General features: G+C 50.6%; 1 protein-coding gene across 4 annotated transcripts in view; it reads right to left on the bottom strand.

Moving 5' to 3' along the window:
- The window catches only part of LOC146869311 (prolargin-like), a 139869-nt gene that overhangs the window by 39466 nt on the left and 73087 nt on the right, over window positions 1-27316 (bottom strand). The window contains exon 3 of one of the 4 annotated variants that reach the window (XR_014979820.1): window positions 4509-5016. The exons of 2 other annotated variants lie outside the window; for them this stretch is intronic. Coding sequence is in view for 1 of the 2 variants with exons in the window: in XM_085647222.1 (XP_085503348.1) it covers window positions 4844-5016 (173 nt within the window). In the remaining variant the exon portion in view is untranslated. Of the gene's footprint in view, window positions 1-1185; window positions 5017-27316 lie in introns of those variants that run through there. One more of the 4 variants, XM_085647222.1, reaches the window with a different exon arrangement.

Genomic DNA, 27316 nt, shown 5'->3' on the forward strand with positions numbered 1-27316 from the left:
CAGGGTACGAGGTGTTAGACGTAATGTTAAGGATTCATTAAAATGATTACAATTACTTATCAACAATCATGAAAACAGAGTATGAAGCTGATACTTGTGATCTAATGAGTGGATCTGCCTGCACTAATCGCTTAAAACATCGAGTGTTCGAATGTACTTGGCATTTGGTTATGTCTGTTGATATGGTGTTGAGGCAGACATGAAATGCAAGCACCTATGGATGGACGCCTGGAATAGGATGGCAGTGCCTACCCATGTTAACTCAATCTAATGCCCTTTTGCAGAGACCTTGGTAGGAGACTGGCTTCTTGATCATTTCTTTAATTACATTCCAGTGCTTGTCATGTGACTAGCAGAGAAAACTAGTTTAACTAGTCCTCAGTTTGCAATTGGTGAAGCAGCCTTCTCTGTCCATACTAGGGGCATAGTTACCATTGGTTCAGCAAGTACAGTGGTACTGAGACCCAAAACCCTCAGGGGCCCATTGAACCCTGATAATTGCTATATTTTACTTCCTGAGCAGCAGCCAAAGGGGCCATTTTCCTTGCTTATGCCACGGCCCATGGGGTCGTTGGTACGCTGTGCTAGTGATTCGTACGTCTGCTTGAAAGTTGTCTCCTGACTGGATGTTCCTTGCACATTAATTTTGCTTCAGTGAACCTCTAGTGCCTTTTCATAGCCTTAGAACTCACTGTAATTAATCCTTGTTTAATAGGTGCTCTGAAAGCAAGCAGAACTGGTTGCTGGAATATGGCACTATACAAGAAACCTTAATTAAATATATTGTATTTTGTCTTTTGACAATGTGGTAAAGTGGACGAGTCTTTGGTTACCTGTAGGCTGTCTTCAGGATCAGTTAGTGACGTACTGAGACAGGTCTCTGTGTGCCATGATTTCAAGGTAGCTTACTCTCTTCCTGCTAAGGTCACTTTCCAAATAGATCATGAACTATTCTCCAGGCTCTACTGTTCTCAGTGGACTGAGAAAACAGACCTTGTATGCCAAGTCACATGATCTACCCTATAGTTTTATAACACTCTTCAAATAAACCTTCCATATGTGGCTAGTCCTCATAATGTGTCATACATGTAGTGGGAAGGGTAATTACTATCAATCAGTCAGGGTTTGTAAAGCTCAGCTGCTTCACACATAAGGGTCTCGAGGCGGTGTGGGATTCATGCTGCTGGATCATGCTGCTTGTTGGTTGAACAGCGAGGTCTTGTGGTCCTTCCTGAACTGCTGGAGCGATGGTGAGGCTCTGAGGTGCAGGGGGAGGGTTTTCAGGTCTTCACTGCCATGTGGGAGAAGTAGCGGCCTCCACTGTTTTATCAGCGGCTGCATTGGGTGGCTGCTAGGGAGATGGTTCTGGAACATATTTTCCTGGTAGGTTGGTGGAAATTCACCAGTTCATTAAGGTATGCTGGTCCTTCATTGTGTAGTCCAGGGAAGACATGGCTTGGCAGTTTGGGCTGGACTGTTCCCATGAGGCACAGGGTCAAGGCTGATTTGCATATGGCCATGTCTGAACTGGGGTGGTGTGGTGAGCAAAAATACGATGGATTTAGGCCCAGATCTCTGTACTGGGGTGAATGTATGACATTGTTCTGCATTCTGTCCATCAACTGTTGTTTTTGCAAGAAAATAAAAATGACACATCAAAATCTTTCAGCAGCCGCCACTGCTGATTGTCTTCTTTTTTTCCCTACCCACTGCTAGCCTCGCCCGCTGCATTGCAAGCAAAATGAAGAGAATTCGAGTACACAAATCTGGTTATTCGAAACGAAAGAGAAAGGTGGCTCAGCAGGCTTTCGTAGTGTCACAGGAAGGAGCAATCCTGAACTTTATCACCCAAGGTAAACCTAAAGATGGAGAATCCTCTGGCCAGAGTACTGCTGATGCACTCGGTAAAACAGGCGCTGACGACCATAAAGAAGAACAAAACAATGATGATATCCATGAGCAGAATGATACTCATGAGCAGACCAATGAAAATGAACGAGGTGACTCTGAAATTGATACAAACATGCAGCAATTACCAACTCAGGATGAGGATTATTACAAAAGACCCTCAGACAGAGAAACTGAAACATCATTCATCGGTCCATCAACATCTGGCATTCTGAAGGAGGTTCAGAGTTTACAGACGGATGATGCTGGTATTGAAAAGGAAGCCAAAGAGCAAGACCATGTTACAGACCCGTGTTCTGAATATGATTTATGTGATTGGAGGGATCCTGCTTTGTGGCCGAACTCTCTTACGGACGCGCAACGTGTTTTTCTTGTTGAAAGGGGTCCCTCCAGAGACCCAGATTCTAAAACAAAGTATCCAAGTGATGAGCACTCAAAAAGTAAACGTCGTTTTTCTGTTACCATGTTACTGGTCATCTAACGCCTTTTCTGGACGTTTTATTAAAACACCTTCCTGAGCTCTGCCCCGCCCGGACCCCCTCTTCCGGGGCCCCCTACCTGCGCTCCCTGCACAGGGCCACCATGCGAAGAGTGCAGGTGATTAAAACACATGACAGCTGAAGAGATACTGAGTGAGACAGAGGAAGATGTCAGGCACCAGACAGACAGGGGCTCCTCCATACCCCAGGAGGCTGGTCCTTCTCCAGGAGAGGTGCAATGAGTTAGTCAGGTAGAGTGAAGAATGAAGCGAGAGGCTGCATACAAACACATGGCAGGCAGTTCAAGTAAAGGAACTGTCAGTAATACTGCATGGTACAGCGAGCTCCCCCTATGACCCAAGTAAAAACTGCAGTGTAGGTAATATCCTAACCCCCCCATCCCTCCAGGTGCCACATCCATCTCTAGTGACCAGCACCTCAGAAGACTTCAGGGACCTCCCTCTCCCCACCCCCTAGAGATCCAGGCTGGACAACCAATAGTCTGTGTAAATCATGCCCTCCAGCCGGGGGCGCTGGCTCTGCAAGTGGGAGGCCGCCCCAGGCGTCCGTCAGGGTCTCAAAGTGCCCACAATGGGCAAGTCACTTGGGAGGGATTGGCATGCACCTCCTTGGCCTTCAAAGGCACCACTGTGGCATTGTACAGGGTGACACGTGGGGTTGTGTGAGGAATTGTGCACCTCCAAATTGATATGTTAGTGAAAGTACACATATGCTTGTTGGAATGTGTCTTTTGGTTAGTATGTGAATGGGTGTAAAAATACACACGTGAATGTCTGTGTGCAGGTGCACACATGAGCACATGATACGTCTATAAAGATAAACATGGCTCCATTCAGGGGCAGAGCGGTTTGAAATGTATGACAATGTGCAGTTGTGTGTGGAGCGTAATGTGTTTCAGTGGCAATGCACATGTCGTAAGCATGGCATGGATCTGTGTTTAAGAATAGTGTTTTGTGCCCTTACCTCGATTTAGGAAGGTGTGAATCAGATAATGTTAACATGTAAGTGAAGCGCGAGACTCGTCTAAGTGTCAAAAGTACATTATTGCGAGTTGAAACATACTTCCCTGAATGTATACAGATCACTATATGTGTTTGTGCGTTAATCTACCAGCTAAGGAGTACCCATGGAGCAGATTTGTGAATGTGCCTTTCTGTGCATTAGGAACCCTATGTTGCCTTGTGTGGTCCTGCTTGTAGGTCGGTCAATGTGAGTGCTTGCATGCAGACATATGTGTGTGACACAGTGTCCATTTTAGGTCTTGAACGCCCTGATCCGCGCCACACTTTCAGATAACTAATGGCTGTGTAACTTAGCTCAGTTGTGCGTCGCTGTATTCACATTATTTTACAAGGATGCTTTGAACATCAGGCACAGTTTGGAACTTTTGGGACCAGCATTACACATCCCTGACAAAAGCGTCCATGTGTCCATGTGTAAATGTGTGGTGTGCACCAGCCTAACAACGTACATGTATGTACATACACGCATATCACTGCACGTTTTGTGCATTGTGCATTTCTGATTAAGAGACAGTATCTACATGTGACCGCTTGTATTTCTGTACCAGAGCATTGTGCATGCAGTCATGTACATACTGAGGTGAGGCATGTGCAAAATGTGCTTATAGCCGAATGTATGTATGAATACTTGCAGACAACTGTTATTGTGTCCGTTCACAGATGTGCATACACATCAGCACTGTGTGCACTGGCCATAGTATGGACTCTGAATGTAAACCAATGCATGTGTGCCTCGTCAAATGTGCATTGATTGGAGGGTGCATCAGTGCGACGGTGGATCTTTGCCAGTGTGCATCAGTGGGAGGTTGTGCTTAAGTGTGATTACAAGTGCACCATTACAAGTGTGCATTGGTGGAAGTGTGCATCATTACAAGTGCAGATCAGAGGGAGTGTGCATCATTACAAGTGCAGATCAGTGAGCGCGTGCATCATTCCTGCATGCATCACTGTGGCTTGCATCCGGATGGCCCATTAGAGTGGATGTGCCTCTCTACAAGCGGGTGTGGAGGTCATTACATGTGCGCTTCCGTGTGGGCTACATCAAAGCATGCATTCGTGTGTGTGTGTGCATCATTACCAGTATGCATCAAGGTCGGTTGCATCCTGAGTGCAGACTGGTGTGAATGTACATCATCAGCTTGAGTGTGCACAGTTACAAGTGAACATCAGCATGCGCTTGTCACAGTAAGAGGCGGAATCATTGGAAGTTTGCCTTGGTGGTCGTGCTGTGAGACATGCCACCCTCTATGTGCCAACTGCTGATAAAGTCCCTTTCCTTCATCGATGCCTTGAGCAGGAGCTGACGTTTGAATGCGTGAAACCTCGCCGGCAGGAGATTTCGAGCATAAGTGTGACTCGAGAGCATTGAGGAGTCTCTGCATCCCGCCTCGAATCAGGCCAGGGTCACAGGGTTTAGGTGATGACAGACTGCAGGAGCCGGAAGCACAGCATGAGGTCCAGAGGGATAGGGGGCTTGAGCTGGTTCCCGTCTAGTCGCAGGTACCGCAACCGGGGGATCTTCTCTGGCTCAGAGGAGAAGACCTCGAAGGACACCGTAGCAGGGCAGATCTCTGTGCCGTTGACCTCTGGAAAGGAAAGCAGAGGATTACACACTGTGCCCAGGAAAGGTACAGTTAACAGTAGGAGTTGAGGGAACTTTTCAGCAGAGGGAGACACCATACTGTCTTGAAGGCCTATCTTATCAATGTTCATAGTTCTCTTAAAGCCAAGAGTGTGGACGTTTAACAGTTTCCTGACTGCTCAAATCAACATTAAAGGGGCAGTAGTACTACCCCCCCCCCCCCCATCCAAAACAGGCAACTTCTTCAAGTCAATCCTGTTCACAAATATGCCAGACAATACTGGTAGCACGAAGCCATCCTGAGTAGGGATCCATCGAGCCCTCCCTCCGGGATAGTGATTAGTCATGGTCAGGATGAAAACCTAGAACTTTAAGGTGACCACCTGTAAATTCCCATCAAGCAACCATAATGGCTTCTTCAACCCTGTAAAAATTAGCTTTCATTGGGCACAGCTACAACTCCCTCAACCTGTGATTATTCAAAGGGACTGTCAGGCATTTCACAACCAAGAGTATTTGATATGAGAAGAAAATCAGACACGGACTGTCTAGGCTTCCCATCGGTTGGTATCTGATATTCACAGGAATAATGCGATTTTTCTCAGCTCTAGAAAATAATGTTAGAATATGACAGCATTTTAGAGAATTTAGCGTTTCCTTTTGACACTATATCTATTTGTGCCTTAAAAATAGCTAAATATTCATATGCAATGATTTTTTCAGTTATGGGGATAGAAACCAGAACCACTAGAATTATGCGATTGTGCAGCCACAGCGTTTTAAGCATAAATATGAACTTGCTATGTTTGCCACATAATCCATCACCTGCTGCCTAATCTGCAAATTTTAACAAAATAAATGTTGTTTCTAGGGGGGGCGCTAGGTGGCGCACAGCGGAATGGCTGCCTGTGGGTGAAGCTCCCGCAGCCCAGCGGCAAAATCCTGTTAAAAATCCTGCCTGAGAGTGGCGAATCGCTGCCAAAACGAGCCCTGGTGGAGTCCCGCACTCCGCTGCCGCTGCCGGGGCTTTGCCTTGCCCTGAGTACCGCGGCGAGACCGGACTGAAGAGCTGCTGCTGACCGCGCCGGCTGGCGTGCGCTATCGCCTGGTACAGTGACTGGGGGACGGCCGCCACGCGAGGGCGGTGCTGCACACGCGGTCAGAGGGCCTCACTGCACTACGGCTGCGGAGGACCTTCTGCTGCCTTCGCCCTGGCCTGACCCTTCTACCGCGGCGGCGGTTGCGCTGGGAGCTGGTGGAGGGCGCATGCCTTGACGGGGAGTGCTGCAGACGACCGCGGCGACCACGGCGATCACCCCCCCCGGCCGTTCCTGGGCGCTGCGGAAGCGCGGCGCTGCACAGCCTGCCTGGGCGCTGTGGGGACCCATCCACCCCCGCTGTGGCCCCTCTGCTCCCCCGCTGGATGAGAGAGTTTGGGGCCCGGTGAGACCGGCTTCGCTGGAGGCGGGAGCCTAAGACCGGCTCGGCGTTCCAAACCGGGAGGCCTACGTCTGGGAGCGCGCCGAGGCAACAGCGAACCTGCAGAGCTCGCCATTGGCCTGGAGGAGCTGGATCCTGCTTCCCTCATCGACCTGGATTCCTTTGGGGAGCTAAGGCTGCTACGAGTGAGTACCTGGGGGTCCCGGTTCGGGCCCCTCTGCCCCCCCCTGTCTGGCTCGAGACGATTGGTGGCCCGGAGTGAAGGAGATCCTGCTGCCTACTGTCGGAGGGAGTTGTGGCCCCGGGTGATCGAGCGCAGCACTGGGCACTGGACCCGTCCCTGCCGCGTGGTCTCACCCCCGTTGGAGGGGGTTGACAGGTGCTCGTGAGGAGATCACGGGGCGCGTGAGCCCGGATAGCTGGGGCGCTTCTGCCTCTGCGGAGCTACGTTCCCCCCTTGGTTCCCTCGTGACCCGGCCATCCCGACTATATCCTTACCTTTACTGGGGTCTGTCCGTCGGTGTCGGCATGGGGAAACCGGACAGCCGCCAACCTCGCCTCACCTTCGAGTCGAAAAAGACCACCCGGTCCCAGCCGGAGGCCGGCGCGGGGGGCCCGGCACCAGTGGACGCCCAGGCGGGCGACGACGTCAAATCCATCCTGCTGGATATGCGGCAGAGCCTGGCGACCATAGTGGACAAAATGGACTCCATGCAGTCCCGTATGGACTCAATAGTGCACAAGGTGGACAGTCATGGAGAGCGAATCTCAGAAACGGAGCGGCGTGTCTCAGATACCGAAGACCGCACGACACAACTATCGGACACCGTAGCGCGCATGGACAAAGTCCTTCTCGTGATAGCGGCCAAGAATGAGGAATTAGAGGCGCGCAGCAGGAGGAACAATGTTCGCCTACTTGGCATACCGGAGTCGACCCACACAGGCAAGATGGAGGACTATGTGGAGGGCCTACTGCGCGCGGTGGTGGGGACTGACTCCCTCTCCCAGCAGTTCATTGTTGAAAGGGCGCACAGATCGCTGGCTCCGAGGCCACCGCCGGGGGCCCCCCCCCGCCCTATCATCGCCCGTTTGTTAAATTTCCGGGACCGGGATGCGGCGCTCCGAGTGGCGAGGGAGAAGAAGTCCCTCTCGTATGACGGCGTTACCTTTACTATATTCCCAGACTTCACTCCAGTGGTCCAGGAGGAGCGGAAAAAATTCATCCAGGTTAAACAAAAATTGCGAGCTGCTCAAATTGACTATGCGTTGCTCTACCCTGCTCGACTACGCATCACCCACCAGGGGAAGCAAATTTTCTGCACTAAACCCCAGCAAGCTGAGGAATTTTTGAAGCGGGTCAAGAGGCGAGATATGGATGGCCCGGCCTCGCCGGCCGCGGAGTGACAACGCAGGATCGTTGACCTGATGCTTCTGTGGCGGATGATTGACAGTTGGTAAGCTGATGCAGATGTATGCTGCCACGGACCATGATATGGGGACTTAAAGACCTGGCTGCGCTGTGGGTGGGGGGATGTCACCGGGGCCCTACCTCCTTTTACCGCGCACCTGACTCTCAGGACATATCACCTCGCTGGGCACTCCCTGTCCCTGGAATGGGCTCGGTCCCTGGCCGGGCGCAGTCCTGTGGATCGTGGAGACACGGTGTATCCACCTAGACTGACCTCCGAAGGGTATTACCCCATTGTTTTCCTGTTTAAATGTTAATCCCTAATGGTGTTGGCCATAGAAAGGGTTGGTTTTGGGGTGGGGAGGATGGGGACTGTCCAGATGGCATGATTGGGATGCTGCTGTGGGTGGAGGGCGGAGGGGGGGGTGGGAACTTTTCTTTGCGGTTTGTTAGTGTTAATTGGAGTGTTGAAGTGTTTGCATTATTTCTTCTGCATCCTTTTAGGGGCGGTGGTGACATTGGCTTACTGATTCTGAGCACTGTTCATCCTTATGGGTGATCCACAGACACGCAGGGACTTTACTGGGCAGCTTAATTTTCTGACCTGGAATGTGCGGGGGTTGGGGGACCCCAGAAAGCGTAGACAGATCCTGGCGTACCTAGATAGACATCACATTAATGTGGCCTTCCTACAGGAGACGCACCTGGACCCGTCCAGGCCGTCACTGTTTGCATCTAGGTGGGCCATGCACCGTTCCTTCTCCTCTTATTCCACCTACTCTCGGGGAGTCGCAATTCTTATTAAGAAACACACCCCCTTTGTGTGCCTGGGTGAACTGACTGATAGGGAGGGCAGGTATTGTATTATCTGGGGTCGCATTGGTATGGACACGCTCACACTGGCGTGTTATTATGGCCCCAACTCGGATGATCCGCAGTGCCTTCGGGCGCTCTGGGGGGAGATCCTGGACATAGGCTCCACTCACCTGATTTGGGGAGGAGACTTCAATGTTGCTATTGATCCCATGAGGGACAGGGCAAACCCCAGCCCTCAACACTACTCTCGCTCACAGGCATATGTTCATGACCTTCTTACTGAGCGCCATCTGTTGGATGCATGGCGCTCTAGGCACCCGGCGACAATGGAGGGCACGCACTGGTCGGCCGCACACGCCACATGGGCAAGATTGGATTATTTCTTGATCTCCCCAGGCCTTGCTCCCACGGTCTGTAGGGTGGAACACCTGGCACGCACGTATTCCGACCATGCCCCGGTACTGATGGGTATGGAGCTGGTTGATCTTGCTGGCTCTCCGATGTCCTGGAGATTGCAACCTACTGCCCTGTTGGATGAGGTCTTTCGCTCGGAGATTGCACAGGAAACCGAGAGTTTCTTTCAGCGCAATGGTGGGACGGTGGATAGTGTCGCTGTAGTCTGGGAGGCCTTTAAGGCTACCATCAGGGGACTGTGCATTTCGAAGGGGGTGGGAGTCCTCAGGGACCTCCGTAAGAGCCTTAGCAAACTGGAGATCGCTCTCCGGGCCTTGGAGACCGCCCCTGGGTTTCCCACTGATGCGGAGGCGCAAGCCAAGTTCCGTGATCTCCTGTCTGACTATAAAGCCACCGCGGACAGGGAGGTTCGGTTTAGGGGGAAACACTTCCAAGCGCGTAGGTACGGTGAGGGAGAACGGCCGGGTAAATTCCTAGCATGGGCGATACGACCGCCCCGTTTCAACAACCACGTACTGGAGATCCATGGATCTTCGGGGGCGCTCCACAGGGACACCCAGTCTATATTGCAAACGTTTGTTGCCCACTACACTGCATTGTACTCCTCTACCCATGCGCACAAGCCGGAACTGGACAGATATTTTGAGGACATCACACTAGGATGGCTTTCTGATAGACAGCGCCGGTTCCTCATGGCTCCTCTGGGGGTTGACGAAATTCGGGAGGCCATAATGCAGATGGCCTCGGGGAAGGCCCCGGGCCTTGATGGCCTCCCGATAGAGTTCTACAAGTCCTACATTGATATCCTTGCCCCGATTTTGAAAGAGGTGTTTGACGAGGCTCACACCCTGGGGAAGCTCCCCCCCTCCATGAGAGAGGCACTGATTACCTCCCTCTTGAAGCCGGGCAAGCCGGCGACGTCCCCAGACTCGTATCGGCCCCTGTCCCTCCTTAACTGCGATGCAAAGATCCTTGCTAAGACCCTGGCTAATCGCTTGTCGCTCCTCATGGCGGGACTGGTGCTCCCGGATCAATCGGGCTTCATACCCGGAAGGGCGACGTCGCATAACTTGCGTACACTGTTTGCGACCTTGCAGAATGTGGATCCCAGCCTACAGATGGTGGCGGTATTCTTGGATGCTACGAAAGCGTTTGATTCCTTGGAATGGGATTATCTGGTGGCTGCACTGACTCACATGGGTTTCCCCCTGGTGTTCCTGGGCTGGATAGCTATTCTCTATGGAGGTCCGTGCGCCAGGGTCCTGGTCAATGGCAGGGTGTCCGCACCCTTCGGAATTGCACGAGGGACCAGACAGGGGTGTCCACTCTCCCCACTCTTATTCGCACTGGCGCTCGAGCCTCTAGCCTCGCGACTCCGACAGCACCATCAAGACCGCGCGCTGTTCTGTGAGCAGAGACAGATATTGCTGTCGATGTATGCAGACGATATCACTCTGTACGTGCGGGACCCACAAAATAACTTGAACCCTCTCCTCCGGGAATTCTTGAGATATGGGGAAATGTCGGGAGTACAAATCAATTGGTCGAAGTCTCAGATTTTCCATCTTACTGATGGTTCCCAGACCTTCCCGCTCGACTACCCCATAGAATGGAGTGAGTCCGATGTCAAGTACCTAGGCATTAGGATCTCCCGAGACAGGGAGGAGCTTATGCGGATGAACTACGGCACGACGTTGCTGCACATCTCCTCTTGTGTCGACCGCTGGATTGCGCTCCCCCTGTCGATGGCTGGACGAGCAGCCCTGATTAAGATGGTGGTGCTTCCTCGGCTCTTATACTTGTTCATGAATATTCCTTTTCCCCCGAGCAGGCACTTTTTTACTCGTTTGAGATCTGAATTGATACGTTTGGTATGGGGTGGGAAGAGGCCCCGCTTGAGGTGGGCTATGATGACTTCTCCATACTCGTGCGGCGGATTCGATATACCGGACCTGGAACTGTACTATCTCTGCGCTCAAGCGCACTATGCTTACTACTGGTTCCACCCGATCGCTTTTATGCCCCAGCTCGCAGCGGAGGACTGGCTAGCGGCGCCCCTGCCCCTGTCTGGCCTACTGCACAGTGTGCTCCCGTACTCCACTGCCAACTATAACGCTCTGCAGGGCACGGTGAGGGCTTGGCTGGAACTGTCGAAGCGAGTGGGAAGTCCGCTCCTGTACTCCCCTCTTCTCCCGCTTTCTTATCACTCACAGCTTCCTCTTCTCCAAGAGAAACTGTTTCAGGATTTGCTCCGCAAGCTGGGCTTCCATAGATGGGGAGATCTGTTTTCGGACGGGACCTTTCGTGACCAGGGTAGCTTCTTTGATGGTCACACGCCAACCCCCCTGGAGCTTTTCACCTACCTTAGACTGCGGCACGGCATGAAGACCATCTTGCCAGATTTCCCGTCTGAGCCTGACACCATGGCTCCCTTGCACGGGGTCCTTCAGGCCACTTCGCCCTCTCATTTAGTTTCGATACTATATCATGCAGTCCGCTCTGATGCTACACCTGACGTATCCCGGGCACGTGGGGAATGGGAGCGAGAGCTGGGGCTGGACCTCGGGGATGACAGGTGGACCTACTGCTGTTTGCAGACGGCACAGATCTCGGCGAGCAGTACACACCGCATTATACATTTTAAATTCCTGAACCGTCTCTACTGCACCCCGGCCACCAAATACAGATTTCAGCTCCAGGACTCGGACAACTGTGAGAGATGCCATGCCCCCCAGGCAGACTTCCTGCATCTGTCCTGGATATGCCCCACTATCCAGAACTACTGGACGCAGGTGTGCTCCGCCATTTCACAAATGATAGAGCTGCCCTTCGCACCGGACCCCATACAGGCGCTACTGGGATACACCAAGCCTATCCCACGGGCGAGTCGCAAATTCGTTACGACGGCGTTACTGCTGGCGAAGCGACGCGTAGCTTGTCGGTGGGGACGGGGACGGGCTCCGAAATTTAAGGAATGGCTCAGGGACCTGGTGTACTGCCAGGAGCAAGTACTGACATACTCCGAACTGCTCCCTGACCGGTCCCGCCCCGCCGATATCTGGGGACCATTACAAAATTACTTATTGCAGTATCCGGAGGCTCTGACAACAGACGCCCCTTCCCTGACCGATGCTGGCCCGGACCCTACCCTCACTGATGGAAATCCCACATAGTGGAGGCTGTGTGCTACTGTGGACATGTGGGAGGTGGGTTGCGGCTCTGGCGGCCCCTCAGGGCCTTTCCATCAAGATGCTCCAGGGTGCGAGTACTGTCTGTGAGTGTATGTTATACGAGCCCGTTTGACCGAGGGCGCACTGCGGGGGTTGGGTAGCGCATGGCTTGCCTCTGCTTGAAGGGACCCTTACGCCCCTGCCAGGTGTTTATAATGTGTGCTCTGTATACAGGTTGTCAAAACTTACTCTATGGTACACGATTGCTCAATTGTTCCCTGCGACTACAATGGATCTGACGTTAATGCGATATGAGACTTGCACTGTCACCTGACCCTGCTTATGGATGTCCTTTTGATTTTGTATGTATGTATTGTCATGACATAAAACTTTCAATAAACAAAGTTTAAAAAAAAAAAAAAATGTTGTTTCTAGCTGAGACGGTTAACAAGCTACTGAAAACACAGCAACCCCTATTTTCGTGCAGTGGAAGGCCCTTTGCAAAGGTTGACTGTCACCTGTCTGTTGCTTATGGCTACATTTTAATGTTAAACTGCTACTAATGAGGTGCAACCAATGCCCAGACAGTGTTAATAAACGTAAAAATTACAAAATAATGACATAATATTATCACAAAATGTGGTGCATTACGCTGCATAATTTGCCATTTTGTATTGCGTAATTTAGTCAGACCTGCCACCTAATTTGGCTCCCTTCTCCGGCTTAATTCCAGATTCCAGTGACTAATAACATTTCACTCCAGAAGCCCTTGATACTTGGATGTGCAATTTAGCGGCATCTCACCTCCCTGCACCACACCTGGTTGCATTCCAACCAGCTGCCTAGCCTTGCCTTCCTCGAGACCTATATCTGTATTGGCATACGAAGGTATTGGTCTGTCACAATTATGAGTAGTAGCAGCAATTGTTCTGCACCATGATTGATTGTGTTGAAACACACGGATTTAAAAAGGAAAAACTCTAAGACAAGCTTTAGGAAATGCTCCTAGGATGTGGGACAATTATATTGCATTACTTTTTCAAACACCTGAAAGCTTGTAGTTTAAGCGCCTGTTGTGAGAAAGTGCCCTCTTTCTTGCATGGTATGCCCCCACTTTTTGCTGAATTGCTGATGTACTTTGACTGAGTGTGCCCTGGGCTCCTGCCAATCAGGTACCCAGAGCCTATGTTCCTTCCCTAAAACTGTGTTGAAGCCTAAACCCAATTGGCATCTCTGGCCACATGTCAGCCCCTGGTAAATGGTACACTAGGTACCCAGGGCCTTGTGACCAGCGAAGGCCCCTAAGGGCTGCAGCACTTATTGTGCCACCCTTAGAGGCCCTATACCCTGACACACACACACTGCCCTTGCAGGCTGAGTGTCTGGGTGCAGAACAAAAAAGAGAGTCGACATGGCACACATCCCTGGTACTGAAATGTTTATTTTATTTTATTTATTTTCTAAACTTTTAGAGCGCGAACAAATACCACGAATGGTGTCTCGGCGCTGGGCAGACAGAGAGGCACTTCCTGTGCATTATTGAGTGAATAACCAAGTCTTCACTTGCTTTCTGAAGAGCAGCAGTGAAGAGCTGTTTTTTATGTGATGGGGCAAGGAGTTCCAGAGCCTCGAGGCAGCTACCAAGAAACATCTGTCTCCCCAAGTGACTGTTCTCACTCGTTGAATGCATAGGGATGCGGATGAGGCAGATCTTAACGCTCTCTTGGGAACATACAGCTTGGTACTGAAATGTGCGTTATTTAACCGTTTGAAGTATCATGTTTTATAGTTAAACGTACCAAAGCGTAAGATATGTTTAGCATTCAATGTCAGGTCGATCAATTTAAGACGGACATCTGTTCATGTACTTTTTGATGTTTTTTGATGCTCTCTGATACATGTTTAAACAGCAATTGTGAATTGTCTTTTCAGAGTATTGCTCTTTGTGCAAAACTTTATTTTTCTTGTACTTTCAGAATATAAGACTCCTGAAGAAGGGCTCAGCCCGAAATGCATTGGGCGGAATTTAACGTTACACTATGAATGCAATAGTATGAAACTATTTAAAATCAAGTAAAAAAGATTAATCACATGAAATAAAACGAAGAAACTATTGAAAACATTTGTATGAAACTTTATTGAAAACAATTGTATAAAATGTATTTGAAGCATACCCAAGGAGTGCAAAGTTGGGGAAGTTACTCCCAAGGGAAATAACGCACATTTCAGTATTATAATCAACCTTGCGCTCAGAAGGGTTACCAACTCTGCACCCAATATCCTGATGAACCACGATCAAATTTAATGACATATACACACCTAGGAGTGCGTACGTTTCCACATTCCAATTGGATTCACACATCCCTGTGTGCCATGCCCACAACACACACTGCCCTGGCATACATCAGCCACCCCTCTAGCTGGGTTCCCTATGCCAGTGGTGTGGGTACAGGTGCAGTAGCCCTGTGCCCCTACAGTACCCAAGTCCATTTCTGGGCACTGTAAGTTCAGTGCTGCCATTTAAGAGTATATGGTGCTGGGAGATCGTCAACACGAACACCACAGCACCATGATGGCAACACTGAAGACTGAGAAGTTTGGTATCAAATGTCTCAGCACATTAAACCTGCACTGATGCCAGTGTGGTATTTAATGTACAATGCACGACAGAGGGCATCTTAGAGATGCTCTCTGAACCTAACCTACAATCCATGTCTTGTCTGAGGGGCTGCCTAGGCTGCCACCCAGCAGACATGTTGCTGGACCCCTGGGTAGAGAGCCATCCGCTCTCCTGGGCCTGCAACAATGCACATCCTGGGCGAAGTGCTAGGTTTCCTCCCCCAGAATGGGCAGGGGAAGCTTCAAAGGCATGCTGCCTTTTGGGAGCTTCTCCAGTCCACTTGTTGTACTCCGCAACTGGTCCCTACCGGTTCTGACTCCCACTCTGGCGGGAAGACTGGCTGGAAACACCAAGGAAGGAAAGGGGGTGGGCCAGCCTCTGCCAACCCCACCTCTCAGGTGGGGGAGGAGAGGTGAGGCAGATCTCCGGGCTCTCGCCATCTTTAAGATGGGAAGCCCTGCCCAATCAGGACTAGGCTACAGCCCCCCTCCCACAGGAGAGTGGCAGGATAGGGGGTTTACCCACCCCAGGGAGGGGACCCATTGGTCCCTGCCCTTTACCTACCTGTAACGCCCCTAAATTTAGTATTAAGGGGCACCCTGAACCTTCCTTCCTCGGATCCAGATTCCGAAACAAGAAAGAAGAACAAGGAACAAGAAGACCTGCCGTGCAGCTGCTAACAATAGGAAGACACCAACTGCTTTGGCCCCAGCCCTACCGGCCTGTCGACTCTCGAACCTGCTCCTGCTAAACCCCGGCATCTCCTGTGGTCAGCAACCTCAAAAACCCCGGAGGACCTGACTGCCTTGTGACTCTGACTACCTGGGACTCCCACGAGCAGTGGTACTGCTCAAAGCAAGTAACTGACTCCTGGCATCAGCCAGGAACCGCGAACCCTGCACACTCTGCACCCGCCAAGCCTGGCCTGTGCCGGAGTGGAAAAAGATCACAAGGACGTCCCCCCGGTGACTGTGACCCCGAATCCAGCACCCAAGGTCCCACCTCGATGCTTCTGATGACGCCTGCAGCCTCAGAACCAGGGACCCCTCCATCCACGACCAGCAGCGGGTAAGATTTCCCGACACCAAAAGGCACCCCGGCACCCGGCGCCCTGCGGCTCCCTGTGCCCAATCCCGGGGTACCTACCTATCCTCCAACTACCCAACTTACCTCTCGAAGTGGTGGTCGCACCTGAAGAATCGTGGTTCCCGAGCTTGCAGCCTTTGTTCGTTCTTGGGCTTCTCCATTGCAATCCATTGAGCGCTCAAAAGCACCCTGCATCCAGCCTCCCGAGTGCCCCTGGCAGAGCAACTTCTTCTCTAATCTACTTCCCCATTTGCCCTTATCGAGTCAAGCTCCCACAGCCGCGTGGCCTTCTAGCCAGCAGCCACCAACCACAGGCCCCTGCCTCCAATAGGATAACATTGGGCCTAACTTACTCTGAGCTCGACCTCACACCTTACTTACATTTGTCTTTCAAGGAATTGAGGTCCCTATGCAAACTTAAAAATTTACCAATGGGCCTGCATCCAACCAAACTAGGGCTCCAGGAGCTCTTGGCTGAGAATGCTAAGGACCACCCATCTGAACATGGTGATGACCAGTCAGATGAGGACAGGGAGGACGAGGAGGAGGATAATGACCCCCCTCCAGCAATCCCTAGGGAGGAAAGGGCTACCATACCCTTGACTCCAAGAATCAACCTCTGGGAACCTTGAGACCACTTTTGTGGACCAGGTACCAGGGAACTCACTGGGGGACCCTCAAGTGAAGCTGGCCAAAAGATGGGATCTAGAGTCCAGGCTCCTGGCTCTAGAGAAAGAAAGAAAGGAGATGTATTTAGCACCCATCAATGGTGGCAGCAATACTAAAACTAAGGATAGGGAGGAAACTTCTGGTCCTAAAATCCCCAAAGGGATTGTCCCTAAATTTGAGGAAGGTGATGACATCACCAAGTGGTTCACAGCCTTTGAGAGGGCTTGTGAAATGAGAAGAGTAAAGAAACCTCTCTGGGGGGCACTCCTGTGGGAACTGTTCTCTGGTAACTGCAGAGACAGGCTTCTGACCTTCTCTGGGCCAGATGCAGGGTCCTATGACCTCATGAAGAAGACTCTGATTGAGGGATTTGGGCTCACCACTGAGGAATATAGAATTAGATTCAGGGGGCTCACAAAACCCAGACCCAGTCCGTGATTGACTTTGTAGACTACTCAGTAAAGACACTGGATGGTTGGTTAACTGGACATAATGTGCATGATTTTACTGGACTTTACAATTTGTTTATGAAGGAACATATCTTAAGTAATTGCACAAATGAAAAGTTGCATCAGCATTTGGTAGACCTAGGTCTAATTTCTCTCCAAGAATTGGGAAAGAAGGCAGACCACTGGGTCAAGACTAGGGTGACAAGGACAGCCACTGGGGGTGACCAGAAGAAGGTGGTTACAAACCCTCCCCAGGGGAAAGATGGTGAGAATCCCCAAGAGAAAAAGTCTGAGTCTTCTAAAGGGCCCCAAAAACCTGTTCAGAGAGGTGGGTCCCAAACTACTCCCTATGTGCCTCAAACATATAGGGGGAAGAACTATGATCCCTCAAAGGCCCGGTGTAACAACTGTAAGAAGTTGGGACACTTAACTGTAGATAAATCTTGCCACCACAACAAGGCCCCTAAGGCACCCAGTACAGCTACACCTAGGGTGGCAAATCTACAGATGGGATCAACAGTGTCCCCAGAGCAAATCAGAATGCACACTGAAGCAGTTCTAATTTCAGAAGGGGAAGTTGAGTTTGCCACTGTAGCTATGAGGCCACTCAACTTAAAGAATTATTTGCAATACCCCTGGGTGAATGGAACTAGGATAGAAGCTCTGAGGGATACTGTGAGAAGTTGGCCTGATATATGCTGTCCACTAGTTATAGTGGGCTCCTTGTATCAGTCCAAACAACCCCTTATGGTGATAGGTTAAAGACAACCTTTTATGAAAGCTATCCTAGTGGTAGCTATGGAGAGCAGCCTTCAGGCTAAGTCTTGAAGGAATGTAAAGCAGCTTGTTTTACCAGTCTATAATCTCTTGAATGACCAAATGAAAGGACAACCACACCAGGTATATATTTAAAATATATGTATTTAAGATAAAACACACCCCTCGAGTCTCTTTATGAGGCTAAAGTTCGAAGTATTTAAGTTACAAGTCAGAGTTCAACAGTAAAAGCACAAATACACGTTTGGGCCCTAGGGGCATACCAAACCATATACGAATAAAGTGGTATAGGAACCTCGACTGAACTAGACACAAGGCCTAGAGCCTGTAGAAGTGCTTGGACCACAAGGAACCACACAGGGTAGAGACACAGGGGACCCACGGGGGACGCGTGCAGTGTGAGAACACAGGCGCGAATAGCCGTTAACTTCTATGGGGAAAGTCACGGTTGGAAATTAAGAGTTTAAGGACACTTAGAGGATGACTACGAGCAAACCCTTTTGGACTTAGAGGTGTCTAGGGCCAACACCCACAGGAGCACCGGAGTACTCGAGTTACCTCACCCAAGGAAGCCGGGTGCATAGGTGTCTTTTGTCGGGTTGCGTCGCTGTTTTCAATGGAAGCTGGCAAAGAAGTGCTGCTGCGTGAAGAGGAGAAGTGTCCGGGGAGATCCAAGCCTAGATCTAGGATGGAAGGAACCTGAAAGCAGAGGGGACAGGGTCTGGGTCACTTACCAGTGACCAGGGGCACGATAGTCCAATGCCCACAGATGTCGGGTGCTTCAGGTGAGTTGACGGGTGTCTTGACTCTTCAGCCACGAGGTCCAGGAGGCGTCGACGATGACAAGGAGCTGGATTCGAGCTGTCCCATGAAGTCTGTCGAGTGCTGCGGTGTCGGCGACCAGATTGGACCCAACAAGCCTTGGCAACGGCAAGTCACAGGAAATCAGAGAAAGGACTGCGGTGCAGACCAGCAAGGTCTGGGGGACTCACCCAGCGAGGGTAAGTCGGGGCACGTCTGGAGCAACCAGGAAAGCCCAATCAGAAGAGGAGTCGCCTTCGTGGGGACCCACTAGCCAACGGGCTAGCGATCACGAAGGAGCCTCGAGCGGTCGCACTTGAAACCAGCCCACGGGTCACTCGTGGAGTGGAGGTCAGAGATCTTCGGTGCAGGAGGTGCTCAAGGCTGGGGCTACTCGGAGCCCAAAGCACAACTTCGAGGAAGACCAGGAAGATGATGGATCAGCAAAAGATCACGGTGTCCAGGGGTCACGGTTCCACGTCACCCACGATAGCCACTGACTGGACTCAGGGTAGCCTCGGGAAAGTCTGGAAATCCACATCTGGGGATGCAGAGACTTTGGCGTCTGGCGGGAGCTTCAGAATTGCAGACCGGACAGCTGCTTGTTTGGTACCTGCCAAGCAGGGGAGTCACACCTTGACCCCAAGGGAGATTTCTTCAGTCTTCTAGTTGAAATAGAACGTTGAAGGTCCAGGATATATGTTGCAGAGTTTCGTCCAGGGTAATCTAAAGTCTCAAGGACTGGGTTCCCATTCTTATGCAAAGTTTGGGGGTTGGACATACTCTAGGGATCCACCTATGGGAGGGTTTGGAAAGAGGGGTGGTTACACCTATTTCCTTTGTCCACTTTCATGCCAGAGCAGGGGCAGGTAGCCCCTGCAACCGGTTTGAACTGGACTATGCACAGGGACACCAAGTGTGCCCCCAGTGCAGGACTTCAAAGCACCAGAGAGTTCCCGCCCAGCCCCAATACACATCTGCCTGTCTGGGGAGGTGGTTACACCTCCCTGGGACAGGAAACCTATTGTCCAGGCCTCCCCTGCTGGAGTTTCGGTCAGCTGCAGGAGGCCAGACCCGTGTCTGTGGCAGTGGCATCCATTTTGTGATGCCAGGGCTTTAGAAAGTCTTTACTGGGTAGACCAGTGTGAACATGTCTCTCCCTCTAGAAGAGTGGAATGCTACCCCCGCCGCCAGAACTGGCAGGGGGGTAGTATTCCAAAGTGTTTGACACCAAACACAACATGTTTCCGTGCAGCCAGTCCAAAGTTAGCATTTACCGCAAGGTTATAATGCACTTAAGAGTATATGGTCAGGCTGCACCACAAACAGCATCAGAGGAGGTACTCCGAACACTGCAGAGGGGCTCTGCTCATGCAGGGGCACCTTCTCACATAAAAACCAAGCACTCTGCCTTCAGAATTGTTAAGGCCTGCCATAGGAGTGACTTATAGGTTTTATGTGTGTGCAATGGTAGTGATATAGGTAGCCTATATCACAGTAAGGGGTGCAGGCACCACCTTACCCAGGCTGCAGTAGCAGACCTGTGGTGTAATTTTGGAGTGCTTCCCAGGGGTGGCATAATACATGCTTCAGCCCCTGGTATGCCTCTGAGGTACCTATGCCCTAGGTACATAGTATACCATGTACTAGGGGCTTATAAGGCACTCCAGAATCCAATTAGAAATGTGCCTAATGTACATGGAAACCATTTTAGAGAGGGACTAGCTAGGCTGGGGTCCTGATTAGCAGGGCCACAGCCAGACTAAGGTCGTAAAACAGTGAAACACCAGCACCTTGCTGCGTCACTTCCTCTACCCTTCTATATTTGGTAATGACCACTCGACCGCGCAGCGGGCGCGCCGACGGCGCGCCGAAGGCACACCTAAGGCAAGCCCGTCTGCGCCCGTCCGCGGCCGGCCAGGGACAGGGGCCACGACCCCTGGCCGAAATAGGTCAGTAATATGCTGGAGCGCGCAACAACCCTCTGTCCTGCATTTGCTAAAGCCTGTCTCCATAGTCTTAATGCAGAAGACACTAACAACTGTAAAGAGTGTCAGTATAACTGGCACAATAGATCTACGCTTAAGGCTGAGAACATTAGGCTTACATGCGGACTACTTAATACCAGATCTATGCGGAAGCATAATCTTGATATATACGATCTGCTCACAGATATGAAACTCGACCTCCTATTCCTTACTGAGACTTGGCTTGACTCCAACTCAGAACCGGATATAGTTGCTTCTCTCCCAGCTGGCTATACCATGGTACAACTGGACAGAACTGTGGGCAGAGGTGGTGGGATAGCTATAATATCTAAGCAGCTACTATGTTGTCAACTTGAACCTCTCGCTATCGCTGACAGTGAGACAGGAGCCTTTTTCATTAAGGTTAACGCTGGTAACACGGTGAAGGGCTTCTTGGTCTATCGCGCTCCTGGTCCTTTTACCCACTTTACTACCAGCCTAACCGAAGGTATAACGGAAGCCGCTTTGCGTAGGGACAAGTTTATGCTCTTAGGTGACCTTAACATCCATTTGGATGACCAACAGGACAAAGGAGCCACTGACTTCTGTCAGCAACTACATTCCCTCCAATTACACATCAGATCTAAGGCCCGACCCACCAAAAGGGCCACTTATTGGACCCTATCTTTGTCAACTGGGAAGACATTGAAGTTAAGGCCCCCGTCCCAGTCCCTTGGTCCGACCACTTCTTAGTGCCTTTTATAATAAATATCCCTGCTAGCAATATCCAAAAGCGTACCAACTCTAAATATATGAGCCGTAAATGGACTGTTTTTTCCAAAGCCAAGTTCGATACTGCTCTGACTAAAGGCGGCAGACCAGGAGGTGAGGATGCTGATACTGCATCGGATAGACTAGACGGCCGCATTAATTATGCTTTAGATGACATAGCCCCTCTCTGTCATAAAAATCCCTGTAGTAGACCCCAGAGTTCCGCCCCCTGGTACAGCGATGAACTTCGCCTAGCTAAAGCGGAATGCAAACAACTAGAAAGACAGTGGAGGGTGGCTTACCTCGATCAAGCAAAACAGAGGTATATAGACAAACGCAGAGAATATCATAGCTTGATCAGGCGTGCCAAAACAACTTACTTTTCAGGTAGGATAGGAGAAGCTAAAAACTCTACCAAGGAGCTATTCAAAATTTATAAGGAAATCTCTCTCTGTGGCTCATCTGTTGACCCGTCCTCGGTCTCAGAGGAATCCTGTAACCGCATTGCCGCTTTCTTTTCTGATAAAGTGGCCACCATCTACTCCACTTTTTCAGGAGGAAAGAAAAAGGGAACAGAGTTCAGTGAGAGTATGTTGGTGGATGTGGATGTTAATAGCCTGGACAACTTTTTCACCCCATCCCCTGACGGGCTCCAGCAGATATGCCGCTCCATTAAGTCAGGATCCCCCCGTGATCTGGCATCACCGAAACTTCTTGGAGAGAGTATCGAGATCCTTGAACCCTATATTAGGGATGTTCTGGATCTTTCCTTCAGATCCAGCACCGTACCCAAAAGTTGGAAGCAGGCTGTAGTACTCCCACTTAAAAAAACAAGCATTTGCAATGCAATAGGTCTCGCATTTACAAGAGTTTGTGCTATTGGCATTGTAAATATCAATGCCTTTTAATTATATATTTAAAAAATCTGCAAGTGGTGCGTCAACAGGCACTTTGTGGTCATTGCTTACGAAAAGCAACGCTGGCAGTTACTACACCTCTTTTACTGCCAGTCTTTCTTTTCGTAAGCAGGGACTATAAGTGCGTGTTTATGCACAGCTTGCAGCTTTTCTGAACACATAAATAAAAGGTATTGTCATTACAATGCCAATAGCTCTAATTCTCGCGAATGCAAGACCTATTGCATTGCAAATGCTTGTTTGGAACCCAGAAAGTGCTGGTCACTGTTTTCCAACAAAACATAGATTTTTAAATGAATACTGAGTTATAGCTCACCGTCACAGCGGAGCAGCTACAGTACATTACCCCACCATGTAAATACACATGCACACGTAATGCTTGTTTAGATTTAAAGAAAGCTCTGGAGGGGTAACGCTGCACCTGCTACCATGTGTATGCAACATAGCTCCCAAAGTTTCAGATTGCTACGTGTGACATTTATATAATTTCAGTATAATTATGAGTAACATTCAACGAGTATAAGTGACACTTTCCTGTTTCTGCAAGCAAATACATGGCTGCATGTACAATTTTTCAAAATGTTTCCAATGCTCCATTGCAAAGACCAAATGAAATGTTTGAGATAGAACCATAGCTGCAGAAGAAGAAAATGTTGTACAAGCAGGCATTCCCTTTCAATCTATTTTTAGTAGAATACAATATGCCATGGACAGTCTAAAAATGTGCCCAAAAATGTAAAGGTAAGGAAATATTAATTGAGCACGTCTTACACATCCATGCCATTACATTTGTGTTAACCTAATACAGTTAGGCCCATGCTGCTAATATCAAATAAACACAGTGCACAGCGTGACTAACCTGCCTGTTCCCATTTCACAAGTGCCTTGGGGTCTCCAAGATGAGCGCTTCGGCCAAGCTTTGTTTACACATCTTCAGATGCCACGTTTCTTGGGTCGTCGGGATGGAGAGTCCGAGGCAAGTCCCCTCTCCTAAGGATTCTCGCTATGGTTGGCAGCAGTTTCAAAGGTTTGGAAACCCTCCGCATGTTGTTTTCCGGCAGGATTTTTGGAAAATTAAAAAGCATGCTGCCTGGTATCAGTCATGGGCGCTGAAAACCCTTTTAATGGCTGGTAGCATACAGAGAGTGCAGAACCAATGAGGCACAGCGTGGACAACAGGATACCAGCCCCACACTCTCTCTGCCTGCTGTGCGCGCCGAAACATGAAAAATAATGTTTTAATTGATTTGCCAATAATCCAACACTAATTATCCAGCCAGTTTCACACTGGCTGTCTCCTACGTCATATGGCAGTAGCTCATTTATCGCATTGAACCCTCTGATGAACTCCGCAGCATTTCAACTCCTAAGACTGAATGGCGGTGCGGCAGGTCAGGCTGGCCCTTTTAAGCCTGCACTGCGCTTAGACAAGACTCCAACTCCATTGCACACACACATGTCCATGAGTGCTAGAGGGTCGGGAGCAAAGGGAGTGCCATAGGTTTCTGCTCTTCCTGCTAACTTGTGCCACCAAAACAGCCTGCACAGCAGCACCCATAGTGCCTCCTACAGAGAAGCACACACAGGCAGCTGTGCCGTGGCGGCACCTTGTCTTATCGGGTGTGGGGACAGAGGAGAAGAGTAATACTACTGCTGCCTGCCAAACACGGGATCCAAGTGAAGCTGGGCCCGCTTCTCGGTGTTGTCAGTTTCACGCTGAATGCACATGGCACAGAGAGTCCGGCCTCACATCCTCATGATGCCGATACCATAAACAAAGTATCAGGCTCCGACAGTCTGCCACAGCGATCTCTACCCCAGCATAGGCTCTAGCCTCTGCCTAGCATCTGTACGCAGCGACGGGTGCCAAGCTTTCTCTGCGCCAGTGCTCCAACCCTGCTGGCTGAATCTGGAGTGAAGGTATCACCGCCGCCGGCCCGATTCGGCGCGAAAACCGGAAGTCAGGCAGCGTCATGCCTGTCGTGGGGCGGGACTTCCGCCTTCCGCGGGAAGCCCGCGCGCACGGAGTGGCTGTCCGAGAGGAGAAGTGGTGACGCGGGGCTCCCATGCCTGAGGGAGAGCCCCGCGGTGGCGGAAGAAGTAATGAGAAGCCCTGGGTAAGAAGTGGCAGCAGAGGCCGCCGATGCAAGTGCGGGGCTCCCATGAGTGAGGGAAGCCCCGCGTGTTCCAGGTCATGTGAGGCGGAGGAGATTAGACTAGGGGAGTCCTGAGACGGAGCCTGTAGCAGCCACAAAAGAGCCCGGTGAGTGGGGCTCAGTTGTAACGTGGGGGCTGGTGTGTGTGTTTGTTGTTCAGTGATCTAGTACGCGTGCACTGGCTGGTTGTGTTTGGTGGCGCAGTTACTGCATGCAGCTGGCTTGCGTGGACGGAAGGGGGACTGGAGATGTGCACACGTGCGAGTTGGTGTACGTGCGCGTACACCAACTCAAATCCGCCAAAGCCTGCGCGTGCCTATCTCCTGTCCCACTTCCGAGGCAAGTCAGCAACAATAGATCTCGCTGGCGATAGCAGCGCTTCGCGCTGCGTTCGCCAGGCGAGACCTAAAAACGAATCTTAGCTGGGACAGGCTGGACAATCTCCGTCCTATCTCACTCCTCCCCTACCTGGCCAAAGTAGCAGAAAAGGTGGCAAATCTTCAACTTATGGCATTTGTGGAGAAAGCCAACCTGCTCCATCCAACTCAGTTTGGCTTTCGTGCACGCCACTCCACGGAGTCTGCGCTGCTCATGGCCACTGAGACCATCAGGCAAGGGGTAGATGAGGGGCATACTATGGCCCTCATTCTACTTGACCTAAGTGCAGCTTAGGTCAAGTAGCACATCAAGTAGGACTGTAGCACATTTCACCTTGCTACAGTGTCTTAACAAAGGTGGAGTCACTGGGTCAGCGCTGAAGTGGATCCAATCTTTCCTGACCGATAGGGGTTTTCAGGTCAGACAGGGAGAACACTACTCTTGTGTGTTCAATCTTGATCAAGGGGTTCCCCAGGGCTCCGCCCTGAGCCCCACCCTGTTTAACCTATATGCTTCCCCTGTAGCCACCATTGTGGAAAGTCATGGCATCCAACTAGTGTCATATGCCGATGACACACAGCTGGTCATCACGCTGTCATGGGCACCTGATGTTGCGGCATCCAGCTTCAGTGCTTGCATGCAGGAGCTTGCATCCTGGATGTCTAACAACTGCCTGAAGCTGAATGGGTCCAAAACTGAAGTGCTCGTGGTGGGAGGTGGTCCGAATGTGTGGTCCTCGGCATGGTGGCCAGCATGCCTGGGCTCCACTCCAGTGCCTTGTCAACAGGCCAAAAATCTTGGGGTGATGTTTGACTCCGACCTGTCATTTGATCCCCAGATTAATCGGGTTGTCGGAATGTGCTTCGGTATACTCAAGAGTCTAAGGAAGATCCAGGACCTACTTCCTGTTAGTGCCAGGCAGACTCTGGTGCATGCCTTGGTCACATCTAGACTCGATTACTCTAACCTCCTCTATCTGGGAATAACAGCTAGAAGCCTCAATCGTCTCCAGGTACTTCAAAATGCCACAGCCCGGCTGGTGCTGAGGCTTCCTAGGAGAACGTCCTCTAAAGCTGCTTTGAAGTCCCTACACTGGCTTCCGATCAGAGAAAGGATTACCTTCAAAGCACTATACATGTGTCACCGCATTATCGGGGGCAGGGCGCCCGTTCCCCTACACAGCCTCATCACCCCCTACAGACCGGAGCGGATGCTCAGATCCTCTGGCACCGGACTGGTAGTCGTCCCCAAAATTCATAAAGCTCGAATGGGGGGCAGATCTTTCAGGCTTGTTGCAGCCAAGAGCTGGAATATGCTTCCGATGGAGCTGCGCCTCGAACCTTCTGAGGCCAAGTTCCACAGAGCTCTAAAAACACACCTCTTTCGCTCAGTACTAATGTAACCTCCCTGTTCTGGCCACTTCATACTTCTCACTCAGCGCGGGGACACGCCGGGGCGCGTAACCATGCGCTTTACAAAATTACATAATAATAATAATAATAAAAAGTGGGGGTACCAATGTGAAGCAGATCCTACTCTCCTACACAACTCCCCCCAAACGCAGGGACATTAAACTAACTTTGACCAGTTGAGTCTTCATGTTCTAAGTGGAAATACCTAGAGAGTCCATCTGCATTGGCATGGTTACTCCCAGGTCTATTTTGCACTGTAAAGTCCATCCCCGGTAGGGAAATGGACCACCTAAGCAGTTTGGGGTTTTCACCCTTCATTTGTTTTAGCCATAAGAGGGGCTTATGGTATGTCTGAACAAGGAAGTGAGTACCAAACAAGTATGGCCTCAACTTCTTCAGAGCCCAAACCACAGCAAAGGCCTCCCTCTCAATGGCTGACCAACGTTTCTCTCTAGGGGTCAGCCTTTTGCTTATGAAAGGTACTGCCTGATCCTGGCCTTCACCATTCAATTGTGACAGTATAGCCCCTACCCCCAATTCAGATGCATCTGTTTGCACAATGAACTTCTTGGAGTAATCAGGACTCTGTAGAATGGGAGCAGTGCACATGGCCTGCTTCAGATCATCAAATGCCTTATGACAGCTAGCTGTCCACTGAACCTTTTTAGGCATTTTCTTAGAAGTTAAGTCATTCAGGGGTGTCACTAGTAATCCATACCCCTTGACAAATCTCCTATAGTACCCAGTCAGGCCTAAGAAGGCTCTCACCTGAGTCTGGGTGGTTGGAGCAACCCAGTCCATGATGGTCTGAATTGTGCTCTGCAGTGGTTGAACCTGGCCCCCACCTACAAGGTGGCCCAGGTACACAACCTGACTTTGCCCTATCTGGCACTTGGTGGCCTTGATAGTGAGGCCTTTTTGCAGGGCCTCCAAAACATTCCTTAGATGATCCTCCCAGGTTGCGCTAAAGACAGCAATATCATCTAGATAAGCTGCACTGTAGGCTTCCAGGCCTGTGAGAACTGTATTCACCAACCTTTGGAAAGTGGCAGG

The sequence above is a fragment of the Triturus cristatus genome, chromosome 1_1 (assembly GCF_964204655.1).
Source record: "Triturus cristatus chromosome 1_1, aTriCri1.1, whole genome shotgun sequence".
In the NCBI taxonomy this organism is placed as follows: domain Eukaryota; kingdom Metazoa; phylum Chordata; class Amphibia; order Caudata; family Salamandridae; genus Triturus; species Triturus cristatus.